The following is an 18,822-nucleotide window of genomic DNA, read 5'->3' on the forward strand; positions in this document are numbered from 1 at the left end:
CCCTTGCATTATGCTCGAGTCTCGTTCCCGTACCAAGAGCTCCTTCCCATCTTGATTTCGTCTTGCTCCAGTCACCCGCCAACACGCGTTGGCCTAGCTTCTCTCGCGTCACCGGACGACGCGACATCTCAGCTCTCGAGGAAGGAGCCATCACCACCTCACCCACACGCGTCGCCCACCTCGCGTTCAGCTTAGGTGAGGCAAGCGGGAGCCGCACATATACATCTCTGAAAAACCTACAGCGCTCTGAAACTCTTCCCTCTTTTCTTCTTCGCCCACCTCGAAATCTCAGTTCGTGACCGCACCAACTGACCTTCGACAGCATCGGCATCTCCGCTCTTCTTGTTCTTTTCGAACAATCACCATCATCGGAACATCGCTCCAAATCCAAGTGAGTTTTAATCCTCGAGTAAGTTCGAAAACCGATTTCCTTCGTCATCGCGGCTGGCGAGGACCGAGTCTCACACTGGTCCTCTGCCCTTCTGCCCTTCTGCCCGGCAACCATCTTCCCTCCCCCCAAATTCCTTGATTCTCAGGGAAACACCCATCACACCGGCTCCTTCCTCGACCTCATCCCCTGTATTTCCAACCCACAAAGGTGAAAATCACAAATCACCCGGGAGACGAGGAGGAAACTTTTCATCTTCCAGCTTCTCACACAAGTCGAAAATCTCTTCACTTGCCTCGCTCTCCTTTTTTTTTTTCTTTCTTCCCACACTTTTTCTTCCGCACATCTCGAGTTTGCTTCTGACGTCGTCGCCAACTCGACCCAGATCACGGACTCGAATTCGTGTTCTCATCTTTCTGTTCGAAAGCTTCGCCTGATCGGGGCAATTCGTAAGTCTCCTTTCTGGTCTTCTTCATCTCCATCTTCCCATCTCCCCATCCCACCCTCTTCCCATCTTCTTCCTTGCTCAACATACATCACTGTGTCCCCCCGCCAACCCAGTTCTAACGGCCTCGCCAACCTGACACAGATCGCTGACTTGGACTCCAAGCTCCAGTCATCTTTTTTCATCAGCATCCGCATCCCCCATTGGTAAGTTTCATTTCATTTCCTTCTTCTTCTTCTACTTCTTCCACTTCCCACAACATCCCACTTGAGTCCATCCCTGACCTCGTCGTGGACCCGACTCTGACATTAACTCGAGTCACTTGTTCTAGCACTTCTTTATCCTTACTATCATCGACACACCCAATTGGTAAGTCTCTTCTTTTCTCATTGTCTCTCTTCCCACCCTTTTTCTGTTTCTATTTTCACTCTCTTCCCCTATCACACGCGCGTCTTCCCTCAGTCGACCGCGTTACTGACGTGATACAGCATCTCAACTTGAATTTCTTGTTCTGGTCTTTCTCGTCCAAGCATCAACGACACTCGTCGTTTATCGGTAAGTTTCAAGTTTCAAATCTCCATTCTCGTCTCTTCCCTCTAGGCGTCATAGTCCGTCGGCGATTGTTTCCGAGTCTTCGAGTCCAATTCTGATCTCATCGTCGTTGCCATAGATACCATCGACCCGAACCACGAGTTCCGGTCTGATTATTTTACAATCGACGACACTCGTCGCGAATTGGTAAGTTTGTCATTTCCCTTGTCTTGCTCCCATCATCTCCCGAGCTCCAGCCATTCCCATTGTCCCCTCGAGCTCTAGTCGCTCTACTTGCTCCTTCCCTGACTCCCAGGGGCTGGAGCATCTCTCCATCACCGGAGCTTAGTTTCTCATCCCCTCGTCTATTTATTCTCGATCCTTCTCCTCTCCCCATCCTCTTTTCCCCTTTTCCTCTCATCATCACCAAGATTCCATCGGATCAACCATTAACCTCATCACTCCCATCCAGAAATAACAACACCAACGTTGTTTTTCATCTAAACATCATCCGTCATCATCAATATCTGGTAACTCCATCACCGCCATCATCCCAATCTCCCATTTTCATCAAGTTCTATCAAACTTCATCGAGACTCTCGCTAACCTCATCGTCTCTGTCTGCCCTAGATCAACAAGATCACTTTCTGACCTCGCTGTCACTATTATTACTCGAACTAAGAGTTCTCAATCCCACTTCGTAAGTTCATCTTCTTCTCCTTCTCTAGTCCCATCGGAACATCCCAAAGCTTCTTTGAGACTGTCGCTGACTTTGATTTGGACTCCTACTGCAGACCATACCAGTTTCTTCATTTGATTCATCTTGCAACAACAATGGCTCCTGCTAAGCTCTCCATTGTCGTTACCAAGGGCTACGAGGCCAACAACGGTTCGCCTCAGAGCGGATCCTCCATTATCTCTGGCGTTTCGTCGGAGGCCGAGACTGTCTCGCCTACTTCGTCCGTTGCTACCACCGTTGATGACGTTGTCATCCAAGATGTCCAGGCTATCAATGCCCAGATTCTCGGTGGCCCTCAGGGTCTTCTCTTGGGCAACGGCGTCCACACCGCCAGTGAGATCAGCATTATGTTGAACCAGGTTCTTCAGGCTCGCGGCACTCGTGAGCTTCCTCCTACTCGTGCTATGGCTCTTGATGCCGCCGCCATTGTCCAGGACTATGGTTTTCTGACCCAGCTCCGCGATGCTCGTGGTGACCCTGCTGTTCCTCCTTCGGAGGAGTACGTTGCCCTTCGTGTTGAGGTAGCTCGTCTCATCTCTGAGCGTGATGACAAGCTTGATGACGCCGAGAACATTCGTGCTGCCCGGGAGCGCGTTGACACCTATCTTCGCGTTGCCTACCAGGAGCGACGCTACTTTGAGCTTACCCAGGAGGTCGCCCAACGCCGTGGCCTTCAGAACCCTTCTCCCGCTGACATGGATGCTATCACCGAGGAGCTCATTGACGTCGTTGAGAACTCGCTTGTCGACGCCACTGGTCCTATTCGCCTGAACGCTAACAGGATCGCCACCTCGGCTAACACCATTGACACTTCGGTCAACACTCTCAACGGTGCTCTTGGCATTTTGCTTCGCCTCGTCGATGAGATGAACGCTCGTATTGAGTCTCTCAACATGATCATTGCTGCTCAGCGCAACGGAGCCTATGGCCACGGTGTTGCTTACAATGGTCAAGCCTCTGGCGGCGTCAATCCAATTGTTGCCCAGGCGCTTCTCAATGTTCTTCAGGCCCGTCAGGCCCAGGCCCAGGCCCCTGCCTCCGCTGGTGAGCAGGACCAGGTTGACAAGTCCGAGGGCAAGCACGGCCACGGCTTCCGCGCCGGTGTTAAGGCCATCATCAAGAAGTTCATTTGAACTTCTCCAGTAGCTACAAGGAATTTGGTCGAGGAAGGGTTTTTCGGTTTTCTTTTCGTGAAGTGTTTTATCCGATAGGGAATGTGGAGAGGGGGTGACGAACGTATGGCAAAGCCCCCGAGGCTAGAGTGATGAAATTTGGCAATCGGGCCACGAAAATTGGGAGGTTTGTTCTGTCCAGGTAAAATCGGGTAGCAAGCAATAAAATGAGTAATTGACCTCGGTCAACGAAAAAAGAAAATAAATCGCTCCGTCTTCGTGATCAACTTGTTTCGTAGATTCCTCTTCAACTAGGCTTGTAGACTATGAGGTAGCTAAAAACTACGGTATCTATCGAGCCGAAGGGTGTCGGTTTGAAGCTCCTTATTATGATCGTGATGTTGGAAGTGGATGTCAGTTACGTACATACATGATTGATGTCGTCGTGATACTTAATTTCATAGGAAATGCTACAGCTAGACAGTTGGGGATCGTAAGAATAAAGGTCATGATATTCATTCATCGGAACTACAGACTCGGCCTCGTCCAGTCTGCGTGGCCTTCAGATCCAAGCTTCTCAATCCCGATCGTTCTGTCACTAGAGCTCATCATCCGACTCCGTCTCGCTTCCTTCCTGAGGCGGCGGCTTGGCCTTCGCTGCACCTCCTTTCTTCCTCGTCGCAAACGGTAGTTCCCTCTTGGGTGGAGGCGCCCCCTCAGCCGCCTTCTCGCTCGTCTTAGACTTTACCGTCTGCGACGCAACCTTCGTGCTCGTCCTCGCGCTTGCTGCCCTTCTCGTAAGTTTGGTTGGGGGCGGCGCAGCTTCTTCCTCGTCTTCGCTGGCCGTAACATCTTCTTCTGAGCCGGCAGTCGTTGTACGCTCGTCCTCCGAGTCAGGGAGTGGGCGGGCGTTGGCCGGTTCGTCTGTGTCCATCTTTTCGAAGCCGTCCTCGTCGGAGGATTCTTCTTCGACGGGCGGAGTGGCTTGCTTCCTCTTCCCTCTTCTCGAAGGACCGGGAATGTGGCGTTGGGACTCTTTGGGTTCTTTCTTTACCTTGGGACTGGGTGGGGCTGCTTCGGGACTGTCTTCTACTGTGGGAGGGACACCATGTGAGGAGGTATCTAGGAGACGTTGTTGTTCGCGGATCTTGACCTTCTTTTCATTGAGGAGATCGCGGAACTTCTCCAGGAGGTCATTCTCGTCGGCCTTTTTCGCATCGACTAGTTCGTTGAGTTGATTCTGGAGGATTTCGAGTTCCTTCTCTAGCTTTGATACTCGCTGGCCCTCTTTCTCAAGGGCTGCCGTGGCTTCTTCGTAGGCTAGAATGGATGTGTTACACCAGTCTACTACATCGATTGGTTCTTCCGGCTTGTAGCGGAGGGTAATATCTCCCATGTGTTTCTACGGACGGAAACATGCGTATCAGTGATAGGTTCGTAATAATTACGAGCCCAAGGTGGTTGTAAGAACATACGGTTATCCCCTGTACACTTCTCCTCACCTCGATAGTAAGGTGAGAGGGAGGCTCATCCTCGTTCTGAGTCTCCTCGACTCTCGCGGTCGCTTGAATACCCTCTATTGTCTTTTGAGAAAACAGGGTGATCAGTATCTCCTCCCATTCCTCATCCGGGCAAGAATGCTTGAGGCTTAGAACACGGTCTTGACGTACTGCGCAGTTGAAACGTTCTCGTTAGCTCGATTGGATCCTTTTCTATCTTTCTGATACATATGCAATATAGTGCATAAACGTGTTTATCAGGGACACCCCGGTTTGTGACCTAGACTTGAGGGAGGGAGAGAGATGGTGTGGGCTTCACTTACATGTCACGACAAATGGGGAAAAACCGTCTGTGCCAATGAGCTTTAGATCGAGCGGGTGGCGTCCGGTAGAGGCGGCCTGCACGAGGACGAATGCCGACTTCTTCCTCGATTGGGCAAACCGTAGGATCCTTTGGTTCGGAGCCATTGGGTTGGTGGAAGGGGCTAGTGGGAAGGATTCGGAACAGAGTGTGGGTGTTGAGGGAGGAATGTTAATCCTGACGAGCACGCAGGCACTTCTGCCTCTTTGGGAAAGGGTGATATGGGAACTATGATGTGGTCGAATTAGAAAAGAGCACGGCTAAGACTAAAAGGGTGTGTTCTAAGAGAACGGGGCGAGGACAGGCGATCCAAGCTAGATGTTTCGAGGCAAAGCTGGGACGGACCGAGAGGGCAGCTGATGAGGGGCACAAGGTATACGAGACGGACGGGGGATTGGGCGGAGTGTAGCTGTCGAGCAAATAACGGAATAATGGGGGGATATTCATATATTGGGAAACCATTCGCGGAATGGACTCGTGCGGGGAGGGGGGGAAATGTCTGGATCATAGACAGCTGAGGGATAGATGGGACAACTTACCCGACAAGACTGGGCTGAGGTTAAAACAGTCTCCGAATTGCCCCAGTCAAACAAGCCTGAGAGCGGGCAGGATAGACGATGGGACCTTTTGTTCGCGAGCGATGCACAATACACTTGGACTTGGTCAGAGGTCGAAGGGATACTAAATTCGGTGTGTCCGATGACAGGGGACGAATGAAAAAAAGAACAAATATCTTCTCCGGATATATCAAGTTGGAGTCGAGCTATAATAGCCTTAACTGATGGTGATAATGGAGGGAGACAGCAGCCCACCGGCTCCTAATCCGGAAGAAGTATCCAGGCCTCGGCGACGCGTCGAGACGCGGCGTAGTCTGCGAAATTGGAGGGGCACTTTAGAGGATAGGACTTAAACTCCTAAGGCAAAATTTTCTTGGGTAACATGTATGATCACCACCAGGCTCTAGGATCTTGAAGATGGATGGATTCATTTGATGAGGATGCCTACTGACCGACCATGGTCCAACAAGATGACTTCCAATTACGTGGTGAAGTTGATTAGAGCTTGTCTAACAGGGTGCAGCTGATGACATCTGTGGGAGAGCTGGCATCAATACATTCCTGGGTTGGAATGCTGAAACTCGAGCAAGACCCCGCCTCTGCATGGCTTTGGTGTTGGATTGATGACTGATTGCGCCCCCACAGGATAGAGTCAAAACCGAGGAGACCACTCCACAAACGAAGTAGCTAGCCAAATATTCCGCTTGGAAATCCTACCCAGCGAGGCAGAGACAGACTTCCGCTCCCATGTTTCCATCCATGTGTGCTCTAGGTATGACGCGTTTCAAATGGACACTTTGCATTTTGGGAAAAACCCACCAGTGCCACACCTCGGCCATATTAGTGATAATGTTCCCACACAAAAGCCAAAGTCAAGGGCACAATGCAGGCTCTTTGTACCCTCCCAAGAATCGACGCGTTCTGCGCACGCGTCTTCGTCGTGACACCTAGACGCGACCTGCTGGCCAATAGTCTCCAAAAGCTACCGTCCGTGTCATCACGTGATATGAATGTGGAAAATTCTGCGGGCTTCGCTGTGCTCCCTGCTTCCTTAGTTGGGTCTTCACTCGGTCTTCATTGGTCTTGCGATCGAAGGACACAGTGCGCCCAGCTGCAAGCCATTACCGGACGATATTGAGATGATGCTTCCTCCCAACCACCTCTTAATCCCACATCATGGGCCCATTTTGCAGCCCGGCTCGCTCATAATCCAAGCCTTCCCAGCCATCGGTATTACGATGTGAGGATATTGGGCACTCAAGAATAATTACGCAATAAATAGAATGTAGAATAGGAGGCGCATCTTTTCTCTCAATTGATCAATCTCTCGTCGAGTTGTTCATAATTTTGCTTGTAATGCTTGGTACCTGCATTCACTCAAGTGCGCAATCCTCCATACTTGGTCTCATTTTGCGGCCCCAATTTATCCTTCTTCCGTTTCGCTTCTCTCGCCGACCCCGTCGCAAATTACGGAGTGTCCCTCTTTTGTAATACAGCCTTAATGAGTTGCCTGGAGAGAAAGAAGCCTTCAAGTTCTCTCTTTCTTGGTCCATCATCATTATTCCGCGTTTCCCGTTGGGCGCAACATTGTCCTGGAGCAAGCACTACAATTGCCTGGTCTAAGACTTCGAGTCGAGGTTTTGACACTGTCTTTCATACAGTGCTCCTTCCTCTGATTCAAGCTCACGTTTCCCTCCTCCCACTTTCTCCCACCACCAGCCTTTCTACCAACCAAAGTCCACTCGCATTCACGATCGCCACCTGTTCCTCCCAACCAGCCAACTCCAACTCAGACATACTGTTCCACTTCCGCACTCACACTCAGACCGCATTAGAGCAACATTCACAAAGAACTTTAGGCTGTTTATGTGATTCACTGGCCAGTTTCTTGGTTGGACTTACCCTTGAACTTCTTTTGGTCTTCCTTCCTATTCATACGTTTCTTCGAGACAAACCTTTTTCCGCATTTATTCAGACGTCCTTGCTCCACGAGGCTCAACCTACTTGCCCTAAAGGAGATGCCACGAGACTTAGGGACATGTTGGTGTTGAATATGCATTCTCACCATTGAGCCTGGATCTTTCGCATTTCTCTGTGCACGAAATCTGCTATTCCACCTTTTCCTGCTATTCGAAGCCAAAAAAATCCTTATCTCAACTCGACCGAGTCCGAACCCACCGCACAAACACAACCGTAACCTTACTCCAGCCATACCATATCCCACCGCAATATGGAGATGTTACGATTAAAACACCGCCAACCAGTCGAGCGTGAGCCCGACGTCGAGAACTGGGATGACGACGATTTTATGCTCGACGACGGCGATGATCTCACTTTTCGTAGCTCGACAAACACCAACAACCCGCCTTCCCAGCGCCGCGATTCCATTTCTTCCCACAAGTCTCTGCGCTCTGAGTTGGAGTCTGTAGTCGGCGAAGAAGACCGGCAAGTTCACATCGCTGACGGCGACGAGAAGTCAACATTAAATGCGATAGCGGCGGCCGCCAACATGGGCATCCCCATTCCGAAGAACGTACCTCATTCTGCCCTTATGGGTGGTACTATCAAACGCCTTGGCGGTCGGAAGATTAAGCAGATAATAGAGGAAGACTGGGAAACCGACTTGGAGTTACCCGAGCCAGGCAAGGCCTTGGCGATCAAGACCCAGGACGCATCTCAATTCCCAGATGCCATTCGGCAAGTCAGCGGTGGCTCCGTCCACACAAGCCCCGTGAAGTCCAGTAGGCCAGCGCCAGCTATCATTCACAGTGATCGTCGCGACTCCAACCAATCGAGATCCAGCATACTCAGTGCGGCAATCAATCTAGACAGATTCCGGGACGATGATGACGACGACGATTTCTTTGGAGATGGATCGGCCACTATCAAAGTATCCAAGACTAGGAGTCTCTCCAAACCCATTCCGCTCATCACTCCGCCAACCCCTCAGAAGGCGCAGAAGCCCGGTCCTCAAGGCGAGGATGATTTCGAAATGGATCTCGAGCTTCCTTCCGATGGCAAGCTGAGGTTGTCCACTAGGAAAGACATTCCCAAGACGCCATCGTTGGGCATGGACGATCTCGATTGGGGTGAGGGAAGTCTTGGTACCCGCTACGGCGGTACTAGAAGGGATGGCCGTTCGAACCGCAGCTCCTCTGCTTCTGCTTTAAGCCCTAGCATATCCAGTTCCATCACTGCTGAGAGCGAAGACGAGACGTTTGATGGTCTCGTGCTTCCCCCAGGCCCTGTCAATTTTGAGCAAAGATTGAAGTTGCGAAGAAAGAGCCGATCCCCTGAACGCATCGACGAGGAGCCAGCAGCTCCAGCAAAGAAACCTCTCGAGGCAGAGCCTGACAAGGAGGACTTTTTGTCTGGCCTAGATATCGGCGATGGTGCTGTTTTCGATTCCAAGAAGCTTACCCTCCACCGCAACATCAAGCTCAAGGAGTCGAGGCCTGAGAGTCCCTCGCGGCCCAAGACAGCCGCATCCATTACCTTCACTAACAAACCTGTCGCGCAACTACCCTCACGACTTCCCCGCCTCAGCCATGATAGGGCGCCTTCTAACTTGGAGCCAGTCTCCGAAAGTGGTGGTCCCATTGTTCCCCGAATTCGCCGCTCGCAGTCTAGACTTGGCCACTCCGCACAATCCTCTATTTCTAGCCTGCCGACGCCCACCACACCTTCTTCGGCCCAGTCACTGCCACCTTCCACCCCCCGACGCACAGCTAGGGAGGTCGTGACGAAGACTTCTGCCGTTTCGCTTCGAAACGAGCCCACCACCACCAACGCGCAGTTGCTGAGACTGAAGCGGTCGCTGCCTGCTATGAGAGCACCCCAGTCGCCAGCAAAGCCAACGACCGCAGTCGGACGATACGAGCGACCTCCTTCTCGGACTGATGGGCGTCCCCCGCCAGTAATGCGACCAAAGACACCAGTTGAACGCATTCGACCCGACTCGAGCGCTTCGATGGCTCCTCCTACCCGGCGGAACCCACTTCCCTTCCTACCAGCTGGGTCTTCTGCTCAGTCTCATCATGTGACGGCTAAGGGTGGTAGGGTATTCCGACGCCATGACTCCGAGAATTCTATTGACTTCCGGCCAAACTCTCGTGCCATCTCCCGATCGGCAATGCGCTCGCCTAGTCCCCGACGCGCGAGACCCGCGACTCATGAGAAGATCACGGAGACTCATTATCGTCTGCTTAGTAGGCCCCGTCACCAGCGGACCTTTGGAAATGGTTCCGAACTTGACGGTTTTGATGACTTGCCTGTCTCAAAGGACGCGGAGGCTCGATATGTGAAGCAACCTGTGGGCAAAGACTCCAAGCCGCTGCTACGAAACAAGATTTATCAAAATGTCTTGCCCGACAGAAGCACCACTTCGTCTCCTGTATCGCCGTACTCACCTATGCGGGCTGACTACACGCCCAGCTTTGCTCGAGATACTGCTGCAAGCCGGATCGCGCGTGAGACCTCGCTCGCCCAACGTGTTCCATCGTCTGGACCTCTGGCGCCCTTAACAGCTCAACGAGTTGCCCAGCTTTCGACCCGAAGCAATCTCAACCCGATGGCGCCTCCCTCGCCTCAAGTTCGCTCTAAGAAGAAGCGTTCCCAGCAACTAAAGCCCCATTTGATTGCGAATTTGAACTCTGCGAAAGAATCGAAGAGTATATTGCCCTCCCCGTCCGATCCTTCTGTCCGTCCCGCGTCTAACCATCAAATATATGGATGGCTCTGGGCTTTTTGTTTCACTGAACGCTAACATTCGCATATAGCTGTCAATGGAATGGTCTACAACCCTGTCACCTTCCGCTGGGAAGGTAACGATAATGTCCTTAGTGCTTTCGATCCTCCAGCGTCTTCTTCGCCGTCCACAACTTCGTTGCCGCCCTACATGCTCAGGGAAAAGGAAAATGCCACGCCTCGACCAGCGTTAATCACCAACATCAGCTCTACCAAAGGAGTTCAGGTTGTCGGCGGAATGGTCTTCGATCCTCAGAACATGTGCTGGCTCAAGATCGGTAGTTCGGCCAGGCCAATTTCGGAGGTGGGCGACCCATTGGACGGCTTCAATGGTCTCGAGGACGACGAAGATGACGATGACCCGTTCAAGGACATTCCCGACCTCGAAGACAACACTGCTGATTCAAACGACGGCGGCCAGGGACGCCTCAGCGATGTTCGGGACGACTGGCTAGTAGGCGAAGAGTTTGACGTGGGGCCCGAGTTTGTACGACGCCAGCGCGAGGAGGAAGAGCGCTGGAGGAAGAAGTGCGAATCCTGGCTTACAGGGAATACCAGGAACTACGACGAGTGGCGATGGACGATACGCGAACTCGTTTCCGGAGACGCCCTCTTCTAATCCGGATCCATTTCGTCGTTCTTTTCTCACTCCACCTCTGGAACCTCCAGCATTGAATATGTTTACGACTTGATGCCCTTGATACCCTCCGAGATCATCTCGCCTCTTACACACTTTTACCCTCCCCTTCTCCGATTATGATAACTGTTATACCTGAGCCCTAATACTTATGCCATCCACCACTCTCTTCTCTTTCTCATTACACACCCGGATTGCACTCTACGAGAAGTAGAGCCGTGTACCAACAGTTCATACGAAGCGGAAATTAACGCCTCGGATTTTACCTCTGAATGATGATGACGAACGACAACGGAACCGGAAGAAGCCGACCAAGATGCGGAATAAAGACGACAAAGACGTTCGGCGAGCAAGAGGCAGAACCTGTCCAGTTGCTAGCCGGAACAATACGATGACGAAAAAGGAAGGCCAATGGGAAGATAGATGGCCTCTTACAAAAGAAGAAAACGGAGGAGCGCAATGCTCGAGAAGAGGACGATGAAAAGCAGGTGAAACAAAATTTTGAGAGGACAGGCCGGGCTTTTCAGCTGGGGTTGCACGACACACCTTAGGCGTTTAATGCATGATGAAACTTCCATGGCCATTACATTATTATTGTTTTCTCTTTTAACGAAAACTTGCATCTGGTAGCGTTGCTTTTTTAGTTACAGGGGAAACCTGACCCTCCTGGCCCACGAGTTGAACCCTTTATTCTTCAAGGTTCTATTCTGAAGAGCTGCGATGCTTGATTGTTTTATTTTTATTTTATGCCTTTTTTCCTAGGCAGGCTCACGGAGCATGCTTGTACGCTACGTTTATGGCTAGTTCTTACAGTGAGGGGTTTTACTCGTAGACAAAATGGGAGCTGAGAATTGTTGAGGGTCTCGATGCATCGTTGATGTCCTGCTGTCCCGTTGGTCTCGTTGAGGTTAATGTTTCTAGCCATCCCGCCTTGGCATAAACTTGAACGGGGATGCAACGGTGTGTACAGAAGTGTACGATAATGTGACATGCCAGCTTGACATCCAGTCTCCTGCGTTTTCATTTCTTCTGTTTTTCTCTGGCTAGCTCTTGTTGAGTGGTTCGCGCTAGTGGGCTGCATTCCTCTCAAGGCCAGAGTTCCTGGATCTAAACCCCACGCAAAGATATTAGAGCTCTTATATTCCTTTTAGGGTTTTAAGTATCTACAAGGTGAGCTTTGTCTAGTTCGTGAGCATCCCCTTCGCGTCTTATCGGGCACGGGAAACAACTTTGACCAAGGGCGATGGAGAGTTGGGCATCCATGGACATGTACCTTTGTACAGGACAGAAGTTTCTCTGGACTTGACGATGATCAACCTCCAAGATCACGTGGTTGGATACCTCCGCATTTATTGACAGCCATCAAAAAATGGATGTTGGCTCTGGGCACGGAATGCGGAACAAGGAGGGGGCTGGGCGGGGGCGTCCTGCAAAGGCCGAGCCTGGCCTCCAACATCAATATCAATATGTACCGAGGTACCGAGCATCAGCCCCCAAATATGGGGAAGTTCATCCGGAACGAAAGGTTAAAAAAAAAAAAGAAAAAAAAAAAAAAAAAAAAAAAAAAAGAAAAAAGAAGGGATCTCGGAACTTGGAAATGCCAATGTTGCGCGGCTACCCCAGAGAAAATCGTGAGCCCCTGTTTCAAGTGATCGCCGTACTGCTTATCGTTGTCACGGGACGGCGTGTCGCCCAGGGGCAGTAGTTTATAATAAATAGCGCCCGCTCCCTTACTTCGTGCTCTGTACTAGTTTAGTTTAGTGCCCGAGTTTCCGAGGACAAGTCGCAGGTTGGGCGGGTACTAAATGGCGTGATTGAATGGCTATTGGCACCTTGGTGCGCGATTCCTTCGTGACTCGCCCAGGCACATCTGTATCGTCTGTCACCAGTCATACGCCATATGCCCTGCGCTGCTTGTTACCCTTGTGAGGTACTGGCGACCCTTCTCAGCACACAGCCCCCAATGGCGGGGTCCTCCGACCCTTACGTCAAGAACCATTCCTCTCAATCTCTCTCTACCTACTTTTATTAAGGGAAAATAGGGTACAATATGATGGAAATGCGACGCAGTCGTGCTCATGGTAAATACCCTCCGAAGGAGAGAGTCCTTCGGTTTGAACGCTCTACGAGGTACTTCGTAGGTTTGGAAGAGGAGGTCTGGCCAAGGGAACCTCGATGCCAGCCTGCAGGCGGGGGGTTTGATACTCCCCTAAAATTTTGCCTCAATGTGGCATAATCATCTCCCGTTGGCTCACTGATACGAAGTAAAATGAAGTCCCAGACTGTCGGGAGGAGCTATACCGTTCTTGAAAGGCCTCAGCACGCATAGAGACTCTTTCGCAGAAGCGGTACATGTACTCCGTACTTCGTCTCGCCCATAAACCTCACCTGGATGTATAAAGTACTTGTAATGGAAAGTCTGGGAGGGTGTTATCATACCCTGGGAACGGTCGGGCGAGAATATAAACTACGAAGTACTTCCTCGATTCCAAAGTCCACCATCTCCTACATCCCTGAATTGAACTCCTACTTTGGGCGCCAAGCAGATCCAGCGAAAGAGAGACCTCCCAGGCTAAACCACGCGGAGTAAATCAGTTTGCCGCTACATACCGAGTGTCCTTACTTCATAAGAGGTATTGATCTAACGCCTGTACTTCGTAGATCTGATGCCAGACCGGAGTCGCTCTCCTAAGCAAGGGTCCTGCTGGCGCATGCAATGGCGCGTAGCCGCCCAATCATCAACTGGAACCCACTACAACAGCCAGTAAAACTGCTGTAAACTTCCCATAACACCTAGGATGGATCCGGATCGGGACATGATTGGACGGTGTATGCCTGTATGGGCAGATGCGCGTGCACAATTATCACGACCAAGGGAGGGGGTTGTGGAACATGAGCATGTACTGGTACCCTGTCTGCCACGAAACAGGTCACTGTCCTTGGATGAGAGTCGAGACCATAAGAGAAGCCTGGCGTCCTCCATATTGCAAAACAGGTAGTATCTGAGGGGTTCTGACCTCTTAAGCCTGATTGATCCGCGACGCTTTTTCGACGTTGGTTCTTGGAATCCACGCTAGCCCCCGCCCTGCTCCCATCTCGTCTACATCTACTCACCAAATGCCCTCACACAATTCGCAGACCGGCTTCTGAGTTCTGACCTTACGCTTTTTATTTATTTTATTCTTTTCTTCTCCTTGTTTTTGGGTTTTGGTTATCGGGATCTAGTCGACACCGTCATTATTATTGTTGTTCCTTTCCTCGCTTAGAGAACGGCCTACCCTGCGTTTCTAGATTTGGTTCAGTCCTTGGTCTCCCGATCTTCCGCTCTCTAGATCGTCTTGTTCTCATCTCCAATCCAGTCGAAGCTCTTTTCATCGGTTTAGACGAGAAGTCATTGATAATGAGGATAGGCTGTCTGCAGTTTGCCCCGGTGAAGGGGGATGTCAACAATAATCTATCCAGGGCGGACGCTGTCCTCCTCAAGGAGAATGTCGACGATTTGGAGAGCCTGGATCTCCTCGTGCTCCCCGAATTAGCCTTTTCTGGTATGTCATACAAGAAGATAAAGACATCTCACCCGAAAATCCAGTCCCTTTTATTGTCGGGGTTTTCAAGCGACACAATTTGGCGCCGGGTCCTCGACCTAGATTGTGTGCGACTTTCGGAATAAATGTCGCGTCGCGATGCCTCCAGACTGTTCATTTCTCCCTCCCTTGGCCGAATAGCTAACATAGTTTCTGGGCAGGCTACTACTACAAATCTCTCCAGGAGATCTTTCCCCATCTGGAACCAACCGGTTCTGGTATTAGCAGCCTCTGGGCTCGCACAGTTGCCTTGAAGTATGGATGTACTGTCGTCGTTGGCTACCCGGAAAAGGTAGACATATCCGACAAATGGCCCGCGTCCCCTGAGTACTACAACTCCGCAATCATTGTGAATCAGGACGGCGAGACGAGTGGAGGCTATCGGAAAAGCCACCTGTACAGTATCGACGAGACTTGGGCGCTCGAAGGACACGATGGCTTCTTTTGTGGCGATATTGCGGGCGTCGAAAATGCAGTCCTCGGCATTTCGATGGATATAGCGTACGTGACCATCCCATCACACCCGTTTTGTCCTGGGATGCCTACTCTACCGTCAAGACGTCCTTGTTGCGCCGCTAATCCCTTTGCAAATAGTCCATATAAATTCCAAACCCCTTGGATAACTTACGAATTTGCCTTCCATGTCCTCAACGTCCAGTCCAATCTTGTCATTGTTACTTTGGCTTGGCCAACGAGTCAAGATCACCATCTCTTCAGCCGATCACCCCAAGAACCGGACATGGAAAGCCTAATGTATTGGATGTCGCGTCTCGGTCCTCTCATACACGATGAATCGGAAGAGGAAACTATTGTCGTCTTTGCCAACCGATGTGGGAGTGAAGACGGCATTCTCTACGCTGGAACTAGTGCTGTTCTTGGCATCTGCGACGGAGAGGTCAACGTCTACGGCATTCTGGGAAGGCTGGAGAAAGAGATCCTTATCGTCGACACGGATAAAGAGCCCTATGGGAAACTTGTCTATCGTCCCGAGGGTGCTGCTACCGGCGATAAGGCTTTCTATAGTAAAGATCAGCAGGACGAATCAAAATCTCCCAGGGCATCTCCGCAGCCGCCGCCGCCACCGCCACCACCCGCTCCTCCCCGCAAGGGAATCGCAACAACCGAGCCTGTTGAGTCACAACCGCACGGGGACAAGACGTCAGCCGGGTCACCTTCGAGCAAAAGCCCAGAGAAAGCAACGCAGAAACGAGCCCGAGAACCGCCAAAGTTGTCTCTCGACACTGGTCCGAGCGTGACCGAGCCAGACCTTCCGAATATTCCAACCCCAACGGGCCCAAGTCCGACCCCGATCTCTCGCCGCCCACGTTTGTCCATCCCTCCAGCGGAATCGTGGACCCAGAGGTACCTCGATCAACATCATTTTGTGCCAACTCCGCATCCTAATGTGTACACTCCTCCCATCCCAGGTCGGATTTTTGGGGGAGAGGTCATTATTGCCCAACCCGCCAAGTCTGCCGAAGAGGACCGCCGTTTCAACTGGGATGTCCAAGTGACTCCTTCATCGACGCGAGTGGAATACTCCCCTACTCAAACAGAATCAACAAATTTCACGGAGCTCAGTTCTGTACACACGGGGCGTGGAGGTGCAGCGGGCGGTGCAGCGGGCGCCTCCCACCATAGAACGGAGTCGTCCCGTAGCTTGGGCGCACCTGCTCGATTATCTACGTTTGACGAGTCGGAGGAGATGCAAGAATCACTTCCTAAGGCAAGGACCTTAGAGCAGCTAGCCACCGACTATGCCAAGCTGCATATGGAAGAGATGAAGAAGAGACAGATGTCAGGCACCCGGGGATTTCAACAAGGAGGCCAGAGACCATCCAGTTCAAAGGGAACCGAGCAACCCAAGCAAGACAAGCGTGCCGGCAAAGAAGGTCAGAGCTCCACTTCGCATAGCCGCGTTCCTCCTGGCCAGGATATCGGGGACTCCCAATCTCGCAGTTCAAACGAATCCAAATCGTCACGCGGAAAAGCAAATGCCGGCAATCCACGTGCTCGGGTGGAGGCCCAAGGCGAACCTGAACGAGGGCGAGGACCGTCATCCGTAGGTGCAACCAGCTCCCCGAGGCCTAGGGTCCCTCGTGCTTCTTCGACTGATAAATTCAGAGAGGAGAGTCGCGGCAGGTCGAGACGCACTAGATCAGACGACCCAGGATCTAATGCAGGCTCTGGCACCCCGAGTGGCCAGAAACAATCAAAGAGAGAGGGATCTGGTCGGGGCTCCTCAAAGACTGCCGCCGAGCCAATCGATCTTTCGCAGTTTCGGATGATCGAGGAGTACCCGTCCGAAGATTGCCCTGTTCACGGCACTCGATCACGGTCGAGATCAAATGATCAGAAAAATAGGAAACCCCCTTCCAAGGCTGCCCCACGCCACCGATCAGTATCCGCACGAGGCCAGAGAAATAACATGCGAATGCCTGTTCTAAAGTCGAACGTCCAAAAAGCCCAATCCGGAGCACGAAAGCCAAATGGCCAGCCTTCTGACGTCTCTCACCCAGATGACGAGGCGAGGCCGCATTCAGCCCTAGAAACTCGCCACGATTTTGAGGACCTGCTTGAGTCCTATGCCATGATGGACATGACAATGCCCCCACGAAGTGTCAGCACAAAACACTACCCTCCCTGGGAGGGTGATCGAAAAGCATGGGTGGATGAACGACTGAATGCTCTCTCTAAATCTGTCCCACCCGTTTCTCCGCCGCCTCGCCGTCGAATGGTCTCTGAGCTCTCCAAGAAGGAACCTATGACCCCTCAGGCCATGCTCATAGTGTATGATCCGGTCGAGGGGGATAACGACAACGTGAGCCTAGCTGGACAAACTCTCAAATGCGTGGCCAAGACCCCTGCACCAACGAAGAAGCCTTGAACTATAAATTCTTCATGGTGTCTTTACTGCAGTGTGGGACATAGAACACTTTGGGTTTTTATTTTTATTTATTGACTTTTTTGGCTTTGGTTTTGAGCTTTTCTCCTTGTTTTCCCCATGTCGCCTGCGTTTTGGGCAATGGCTATCATGAGCCTCGCGATGGATACCCTTTGACACGTACCCTATAATCACACGAAAAGAATATACCTTGCGGTTTGAACAACTCTTCGGACGATGGCGACTCGTGCCCCGTATCTTCGCCTCGTGTAGTACTCTACTTCGCTCTGTGACTGGACTTTATCAGTCCCCCGGTGACGTATGCTATAATTCTTCGTATTGCCATCCACAGCAGACTTGAGAGGTATTAATATAGCTACCTCAAGTTGACCTAGCTCTCGGTTATAGATACCAATTCGACCTCAGTTCCTAGTGACTTGGCTTTCCCAGTCGAAAGGAAGTCAGGCCATGGGGATGCTGATTGAGACCCGATTGAGGCGGGTTTGGTGAGAACCTCACGGATCAAATATCCAGTTGCAACTGAAGGCTGGGCCAGTCATGTGTTGTCTGCTGCCAGCACCTAATGCCAATGCTGGCCGGAAGACTTACAGGTAACGAACGGATGTAAATGTAAGTATGATGTACGTGAACAGCCAGGCTCGAATTGAGGCCTTATGTGGGACAGAATTGGACTTGCATCGGCAGACAAGATTCTAGGCTTCAGCATTGGGCCTGGGCGGGCCTATGAACTGCACCTCCCACCAAGCCCAGGCGGACTTCTCGGCTCTGCTGTGGTCTGGTGGTGTGTGGTCTGGTCCCTCTGGCGACTTGATTCTTACAATTGTCTCCCGCTCCCCCCCCACCTTCGTCACCAAGTACAATTGTACTTCGTAATTGTACTTGCAGTACGTATTGAAGGCTGCTGTTTGTTGCTGTTGCCTGGTTGGTTTGGCCTGGTTTATCTTAGCCATTGTTGTCCTGCTGCCTTTTCCCTTTCCCCCCTCACCCCTCTAATTTCCCCCCATCACACAAAGGATCAAGTCAACACATACTTGATCCCATCCTCACCCCTCCTCTCTGTGGACAATCCCTCGGCGAAACAATCCATCCTCCTTTCTCTTTCTGCTGCAATCTCTGCTCGTACGCACTCCCCAGAATCACGAATCATGTAAGTCCTTTTTAACAGTCGGACTAATCAAAGCCGCTCTCTCTTTTGTTCGATCCCACTCTCCATTACCCCGCCATCCGCCTCAGGAAGCTTTCGTTTCCCGCTCTTGCGCCTCGCCGCGTAATTGTCCTCAGCTTTCCTCCGTCACGATCCTTCGGCTGACGAGCTAGC

General features: G+C 51.5%; 3 protein-coding genes and 1 pseudogene across 3 annotated transcripts; 3 read left to right on the forward strand and 1 right to left on the reverse strand.

The window, feature by feature from the left end:
- Window positions 1-2,198: 2,198 nt before the first annotated feature.
- SAPIO_CDS3940 lies at window positions 2,199-3,236 on the forward strand (annotated as a pseudogene; the record flags this gene model as incomplete).
- Window positions 3,237-3,813: 577 nt separating this feature from the next.
- Window positions 3,814-5,182, reverse strand: SAPIO_CDS3941 (Mitotic apparatus protein p62-like protein; the record flags this gene model as incomplete). Its single annotated transcript, XM_016786616.1, has 3 exons — window positions 3,814-4,617; window positions 4,691-4,884; window positions 5,038-5,182. The coding sequence occupies 3 exons, from the start codon at window positions 5,180-5,182 to the stop codon at window positions 3,814-3,816; spliced, it is 1,143 nt and encodes a 380-aa protein (XP_016643592.1).
- Window positions 5,183-7,868: 2,686 nt separating this feature from the next.
- Window positions 7,869-10,997, forward strand: SAPIO_CDS3942 (Uncharacterized protein; the record flags this gene model as incomplete). The annotated part of the gene is made up of 2 exons (XM_016786617.1): window positions 7,869-10,302; window positions 10,411-10,997. The coding sequence occupies 2 exons, from the start codon at window positions 7,869-7,871 to the stop codon at window positions 10,995-10,997; spliced, it is 3,021 nt and encodes a 1,006-aa protein (XP_016643593.1).
- A 3,418-nt stretch (window positions 10,998-14,415) lies between these two features.
- SAPIO_CDS3943 (uncharacterized protein) lies at window positions 14,416-17,486 on the forward strand (the record flags this gene model as incomplete). The annotated part of the gene is made up of 3 exons (XM_016786618.1): window positions 14,416-14,560; window positions 14,761-15,100; window positions 15,194-17,486. 3 exons carry the CDS (start codon window positions 14,416-14,418, stop codon window positions 17,484-17,486), a joined length of 2,778 nt encoding a protein of 925 aa, XP_016643594.1.
- Window positions 17,487-18,822: the final 1,336 nt, after the last annotated feature.

The sequence above is a fragment of the Scedosporium apiospermum genome (assembly GCF_000732125.1).
Source record: "Scedosporium apiospermum strain IHEM 14462 chromosome Unknown SEQ_SAPIO_0090, whole genome shotgun sequence".
In the NCBI taxonomy this organism is placed as follows: domain Eukaryota; kingdom Fungi; phylum Ascomycota; class Sordariomycetes; order Microascales; family Microascaceae; genus Scedosporium; species Scedosporium apiospermum.